At 31.9% G+C, this 7,968-nt stretch overlaps 1 protein-coding gene across 1 annotated transcript; it reads left to right on the top strand.

The window, feature by feature from the left end:
* The first annotated feature begins 4,731 nt into the window (after positions 1-4,731).
* LOC113776980 (probable S-adenosylmethionine-dependent methyltransferase At5g37990) lies at positions 4,732-7,279 on the top strand. The gene is made up of 3 exons (XM_027322032.1): positions 4,732-4,800; positions 4,899-5,567; positions 6,932-7,279. Exons 1-3 carry the CDS (start codon positions 4,732-4,734, stop codon positions 7,277-7,279), a joined length of 1,086 nt encoding a protein of 361 aa, XP_027177833.1.
* Positions 7,280-7,968: the final 689 nt, after the last annotated feature.

The raw sequence follows: 7,968 nt of genomic DNA, 5'->3' as shown, positions 1-7,968 counted from the left end.
CTTTAGTGACTTGTTTCTTGTAATTTCATAGAAAAAAAGAGCTTGTAGTTAATTTCATAACCACGAGCTTAGGTATGGTTTAGTTACAAGTATAGTTGATTCACTACAAAAGTAGGTTTCACATACATTAGGAAATTATGCCATAACTAACCAAGATAAATCATTCACTTAACCAGTAATTTCACTTGTAAGAGTAGTAAGGAATTCCATATCTCTGGAAGTTTTCTATTGTTATTTTTACTTTTAGCTCATGTTTATAGTGTAGATTTAACTTTTAGCTCATGTTTACAAAAGTAGGTTTTACATACATTAGGAAATTACGCCATAATTAACCAAGATAAATCATTCACTTAACCAGTAATTTCACTTGCAAGAGTAGTAAAGAATTCCATATCTCTGGAAGTTTTCTATTGTTATTTTTACTTTAGCTCATGTTTATAGTGTAGATTTAATTTTTGTACATTTATGACAGTCTAAATAATAAAAGAGTTTGAAAATCATCGGTAATTGACAATCTTCTCTTTGGGTTCGACCATTAATACCCTATACTCAATCACGACTCGTATACTTGTGAAAAACCACGTGTGGAATATTTAAGATTTAATAAATGTAAAACAATACTAGTGATCAGTATAGACTACTTGATGAGTCGTACCTATAAAGGAGGGTTTGCTAATAGACAGACAACACAAAGGACAATTTTCTCTTTCTTCTGGGGTTTCTTGTAAGAATTTTCTATTTTTTTCTTTTTCTTTTATTGTTAGATCTAAATTTATTTCAGATTTGAAAATGTTTTAGATCTTGGGTCCCTTTTGACAGATCTCATCAACATTATTGCTGCTTATTGATGTTCAGGGGCAGAGTTAGAAAAGAAATTTAATGGAGAAAAGTTAATATCTAAAATATTACTAATTAAAATATAAAAATATATTTAACTAACAATATATGCTAGAAGTTATGTTTATCTATAATTTAACAACAAAACGAATCTCTTTCAAATCTCATATTTCCTAATAAAGGATTTTTCTACTTTTCCTCTCACAACCCTAAAAATTTTCTCTAGATTTTTCTAAGAGGAAATAAAAAAAATTAGCAATGTTTGTGAGTTCCAATGTGTGGTGAAAAAAGTTTTTTAAAAATTCTAATGGATTTGTTAAAATAGATTAAAAAAAAGAATAAATGTAAATTGAGTCTCTTTCTTTGTTTAGACAAGACCGTTGTTGACATATTTTAAACCAGACCTTTTTAGAAATTTAGCAGTTTTAGAATTATATTATTATTTGGTAACTAGATTAGAATTGGTGCCAAAATTGATTTAAGAAACATAGTTAAATTGTTTTTTGATATTACAATTGGAACGAGTTTATGATAGTAAAATCTAATAAGGAGTTGTTAGTTTCTTTCCTGTGTATACGGCCTTATGGCTGAATGCTCAATTGAGCAATCTCATGTAAAATTTGAGTTAGTATATGTTAAAGCATTGTTCCAAAATATCTGTGCCTTGTTTCTTTGCCTTCCAAGTGATACGATTTCCCTTCACCTCTTGAGTGATAAATTAGAGCCTCGCGACTTGGTATATTCTAATCAAATATATTTTTGAGTGGTTATTTGTCCAAGTCTTTATATATCGCATTTATACTTCTACTGCATGATTTTTTTTTTGTGTGCTAGCAATAGTGTTATTAATTTTAAGTGTTGTTAAATTGTTTGATATAGAGATATATAAACAAAGTGTACATTATTACTTTAGATTTTGTTGAAGGGTAGTACGGTTAATTTCATTCAAGTGTGGGGGCAAACTTACAATTTTATATGCAGATACGGACAACTTAGTGAGGGCAATTCTCTAATACTTGAATTTTGTTGAAGAGTAGTGGGGCGATTTCATTTGAATGTGGGGGCAAAACTCTAATTTTATATATAAATTAATATGGAGATTTAGGAGGGGTCAATGGGGGCAATTGCCCCACTTTTTCTCCATCACTGCAGACGTTGATTAACAAATCTAGCAATTACAACATGCACAAAAAAGAGTTACAACGATTTATCTTGCTAGAAGACAACTTAAGAGTTTCTATTAAATCTGTTCAAAATCTATTAAGAGTTTCAAATCTGTTCAAAATTTTTTAGATCTATTGTATATGTTAAATTGTAGATCCGATCTATTATTTCTAACACATATTAATGTCTTATTAGCGCTTGTGATGTGGATCTAGGATGGAAGGGTGTGGATTTAATCCCCTTCTTTTATCAATTATTTAATTACTGATTTTTTCCTAGCAAGAATTTTCCCCTTCTTGATTTTTCAATCATTTCAATAGTTTGATTCTCTACAGTTTTCGAACGTGCTCCAACTTCACAAAGGATTTATTAAGTACTTCGGATAGGGACAGTCATCAAAAGGACTATCCCTGAACGATTGTGTTGTATGCAGGCTTCAACTTGAACATGCTCCTCCTCTCCTCTTCAAAAAAAAAAAAAAAAAAAAAAAATTCCTCCTCTTTGCTCTCTTATTTAGTAGTCATCAATCAACATAGAATATACTTTTCTTGGTAAATGAATTTTAGATTTTAGCATACTTAATATGCTTTGTTGTACATATATGCATTTTTTTTATTATGACATGTGCAACACTGGTTGGGGTTTGTTATTTATGTGAAGTTTAATATTTCCATCCGCCGTAAACAATAAAATGAGTTGTACAGATCATAATTTTTAGTTGCTTTGTAAAACCGGACGAAATTTAAACCAACACCGGTGATCATTATAGACTACTTGATGATTCGTACCTCCAAAGGAAGGTTTGCTAATAAACTGACGACACAGAGGGCAATTTTTTTGTTTCTCCTAGGGGTTTCTAATGAGAAGTTTTTTCTTTTTTTCTTTTGTTGTTAGATCCGAATTTATTTTAAATCTAGTTGTTAGATTTAGAATTTTTTAGATCTTGAGTCTCTCTCAGATCATATCATTATTGGAATTTAAAACCATTGATTAGTAGATTTGGCGACTGCAACGCAGGGAGCTGCAAATTTATCTTGTTAGAATATAATTTGAAAATTTATTATAACTTTTAGATCTATTCAAAAATATTTAAATATATTGTATTTATTAAATTGTAGATTTGATCTTTATTTCTAATACATATTTAACCTACCATTAGGACAGGGATGTAAATCAAATCGTACTGGATGATTTTTGATAATTCGTTGACAAATTCTATTTTTTTTTATCAAAAAGGGACAATAATATGTGGAAATATCAGTAAATTTATATTTCTGAAAGCCAGAGCATAGTCAAGAAAAGAATTACGCTAGCACAATCAAAATTGAAAAATATTAAAGAGAAGGAAAAAAATGACAACAAAATGTTTTGCACTTGTTCCTCTCTAGAAAAGTTGATTTTCTTTGACATCGCTCTGAAAAAACTCTCCAATCAAAACTTCCTTCAACTCTCCCATGGGAGAGAGATCAAATATCAGATTTTTCTTATCATTCCCATTAGAGAAGCCCTCTCTATAATTTTTTTCATTTGTGTGAATAGAATCTCTCCTAAGGCTTACTAATGAGAGTTTCTTCTCTCCTAGGATTGTTGAGGGAGAGTTTTTCCTAGACTTTCTAGTGAGTTTTCTTTTCTCCTAGAGATTCGTGGTGAGAGTTTTATGTAATTTTTTTCATTTTTCTTTTATTAGATTTGAGTTTTTTCAAGTTTTGATTATTAGATCTGGAATTTCTTAAATATATTTGATAGATCTCACCATAATAATTGGACTTGAAACAGTTAATTAGCGGATCGGAAGCTTGGAAGCATGCACAGATATTTGTGGAGCCACAATTATTTTTTGTCATTTTTTAAAAATTTGGAGCTTTATAGTGTAATTTTTATCTATTCTTCAGATTTGTTCTTTGAAATCTGTGTATATTTGATTATGTAACTTCTGTTATTAATACAGATTTTATTGAAATTACGATGTTGTTTTATCAAAAAGAGAAGGTAAAAAAATCCATGTTATGTCCAATGACTAATTCTAAATATACTTATCATTTGCAGTTGTGTTCTTTATTTCTTTACATCATGGCACAAAAAAAAAAAAAACCAACAGGAAAGAAAAAGCATGGGTAAAAGTAAAAATTTTGAAAGGAAAGCCAAGCTCGAGTCAAATTGGGTGAGTAATTTAAAAAGGAAATTAATTCATAGTAATTTGGCAAATTCACAGTGAAAGGAAGCGAAGCTCGAGTCAAATTTGAAAATTTATCAAATACAAAATGCCGCTCAAGTTCGATTTGATTAGTTAGTTAACTAAACTCGAATAAAGTTAAGGTCGATTCGAGTTTCGAGTAGTTTAATTCGTCTTTCAACCCTAGTCATTGGACAACAAATATAGAATTATGGCCTGCTGGGTACATGCTGTATGCATGTGATATCTTCAATAAAAAAAAAGGAAGAAAAAAAAAACAATATGCAGCCATTGAAAACTAAAATATCATTTAGAAAAATAATTTGACCCGATTTTCGTGGGGTTGTCGGGGGATAGATACAAATCTGCTATGGTTTCTTGTTTGTTTTGCATATGTCAATCCTGTTATATATTAGGATTGGTATTTATTAGTAGAAATGCCCGTCGTGTAAAGGGCTAAAAGACAACACTTAAGCCTAAGCCTCTGCCTAGTATAAATTAAACCATCTAGGCAGAGGTATCAAGACATGGTAAGAGAAGAGATATAGATAGAAAAAATGCCTCAAGTATATGCCATGAATGGAGGAAATGGACCTCAAAGCTATAACCAAAACTCATCCTTTCAGGTTGCTAGTTTAAACTGCAGTTACCTCATTATAAATGTCTAAGGTCTATAAGACTTACGTAAAGATTTTATTTATTTTCTTTTGTTTTTTTGTGGCAGAGAGGAGCAGTAGACGTTGCAAAAGAACTTATCAAAGAAGAGATTGACAAAGAACTTGATGTCAAGCAACTTTCTTCAACCTCTGTGCATCCATTTCGCATAGCAGATTTTGGCTGTTCTACAGGACCAAATACATTTGTGGCCATGAAAGTGATAAGAGAAGCCCTGGAGGAAAAACTCAGAAAAGAGGGACTAGCATCTGAACTCCTTGAGTTTCAAGTCTTTTTTAATGACCATATATCTAATGATTTCAACACACTTTTTGCTTCACTTCCGCCAGAGAGACACTACCTTGCAGCTGGAGTGCCTGGTGACTTCCACAAGGTTTTGCTCCCAAAGGCATCCCTTCATTTTGCTCACTCGTCTTGCTCACTTCACTGGCTTTCAGATGTGCCAAAAGAGGTTACAGACAACACGTCCCCTGCATGGAACAAAGGAAAGATTCACCACGGAGGGGCCAAAAAGAAAGTTCTTGAGGCTTATGCATCTCAATTTGCAAAGGACTTGGAGTCATTTCTGAATGCAAGGGCACACGAGCTAGTCGATGGAGGGCTGATGGCCCTTGTTATTCCTGCTGTCCCTGATGCCATCCGTGAATCTCAGACAACTATCGTCACAGAGAAAGAATTTGAAGTTCTAGGATCTTGCCTCATGGACTTGGCTAAGAAGGTTAGATTTCATTAGTTTCAGATCTTCTTCAACTAAGAACTCTATGTGAATACATCTCAATGCAGGGATGCAACATAGAATATTGATTTTTTTATCACTTGAATAATATTAAATTCGAATTATCATCTAATATATCCTAAATAGTTTTAGATAGTTAAATTATTCATTTTTTTTAATTCAAATGACATTTGCAATTCTTTTTAACACTTCCATGAACCTGCGAGACAAGAGTTTTATTGGATCGGATCTTTGCAGGGAGGGGCAGCCACCCCCTCAAGAATTTTAAAAATTTTATTTTCCCTCTTATGAATTTTAAAAAGTCTATTTGTATTATAATTTAGCCTTAAGAAAGTATTCTGATATTAATTACTTGCCCTTCTCCCCAAGCTTGAGCATTGAGAATCTGGTATTCTGTGGAAATATTTTTGACATTTTACATTTGCCCCACAAAAAATTCCAAAATTTTTACTTGCAAATAGGGTTATGAATGAAGCTAATTGAGCCAAGCACTCAAGTTGTCAAACTTGTCTATCTATTCTAAAGAGTTTAAAATTGTATTTAAATTTAATTCATTTATTTATTGCGCTGAATTTAGATTAGCTTTTATCAAGTCAAATTCAATTAAATTTTTCACATATAAATTTCATATACTATGTTAAGTCAGCCAAGCTCGATTTCAAATTTGAAATTTTATTGGATACAAAATATTGTTTATGTTTGGTTTGATTAATTGGTGAACTAAGCGCAAATTAGCTTTTACTAGTTCAACATCAATTCAAGTATAATATAGTTTCGTTCGTTTTTCATTCCTATTTGCAAATATAAGATATTATTTTGATATTAAGTCCTTACCCTCTAAACTTATGTACTTATTTCGCTGAAAAAAAAAGGTACAAAGTATTGGATTGAAGTGAGCTTCATATGTCAAATTTACTACTTGTAACAAACATGGACAGAATAGGAAATCATACCAGATAATTAATGCTGGCCCAAAAGCGTCACAACAAGGCACCAATCTCTTTTTCCAACATTTCTTCTGATTAATAAAAATATCCAGGATGAAACAAAATAGATACAGGAAATCAACCAAATCAGGCATAATATACCAATGGCAGAGAATGAATGAAATACCTCCTTGGTCACGAGTAAGCTATTAACTATGTTCCATAATTTCTGAAACATGTCTTCAGCTTAAAAATAGCAGTTGCAAATCCATGAGTAGGAATTTTTAATTTTATAGTTTCTTTATTTTGCATATACTATATAAGAATGAGTTTTGGTTAAAGTTTATCTTCGAATTTCGACTATAGGTTTTGGCTAACAAAAAAAAAAGTACTTTAAATACTAAGATGCACCTATTGCAGGGATTGGTCGATGAATTGAAAGTGGATATGTTGAACTTGCCACTATATCTTCCATCTCCTAATGAGATAAAGACCCTGATGAAGGCAAATGAACATCTAAATGTTCAGAGACTGGAGATATTAAGCATTCCAGGAAAGCATGTGGTTTTCTCCAACCCTAGTGGAAATGCTTTGTACCTCAGAGCTGCATTAGAGGGACTTCTAGAGAAACAATTTGGAAGTGATATCATGGATGAATTGTTTGAACTGTTTACGCAGAAACTTGCAGAGTCTTCCTCTCTCTTTAACCCTGAGAATCAAGATCTGGTTGTTATTTTTGTCCTCCTCAAGCGAAAATTGAGAACATGAAACAAATTTAGTGGACCTTATGGATTGTGCTGGTGTTGTTAGTTGCCGAAGGGCAACCCAAGAAATGGCTTTGAAACAGCTGCTCCTGACTGTGGAACATTAGCTTGCATAATCCAGCATATCTAGAAGCTATCCATTGTAATGGATGAATAAAAAAGAACTTATAATGGATGATTAACAAAGAATAAAATCTCACGTATCTTATTGTCCAACTATAAGCTTGGTTGACGACATCATGTTAGAATATATATTTTGTGTGGCCTAAATAACCACATATGATATTTCTAATGATTTTTTTTCCCAAACGATAACATATGATATTTCTAATGATTTGATTAAATATTTTCTCACTAATTTAAGTGACAAATTTGTATGTGAAAAATTCAATCGAGCTCAATTCGATAAAAGCTCATGTGAACTCAAAACAATGAATAAAGAAGCCAAATTTAAACACAATTTTAAATTCCTTAAAATTTACAGACAAGTTTGAAGACTTGAGTGATTGATTTAATTAGACTCATTTTAGGCGTGGGGGAGGCCGGAGTGGGCTGCTGGATCACTTGGGGATTAGTCCACCGCCAGAGTAGTTGTTGGCCTTTACTGAACTCGGCCCAAATAATGCATTTTAGGCGTGGGACACTTGGGGAATTTTTTTATTTTTTTATTTTTTCAAAAAAGAAAGTTTGAAC

The sequence above is a fragment of the Coffea eugenioides genome, chromosome 7 (assembly GCF_003713205.1).
Source record: "Coffea eugenioides isolate CCC68of chromosome 7, Ceug_1.0, whole genome shotgun sequence".
Taxonomy (NCBI): domain Eukaryota; kingdom Viridiplantae; phylum Streptophyta; class Magnoliopsida; order Gentianales; family Rubiaceae; genus Coffea; species Coffea eugenioides.
The sequence above is the reverse complement of the archived record's forward strand: the minus strand, read 5'-3'. Positions and strand labels throughout refer to the sequence as shown.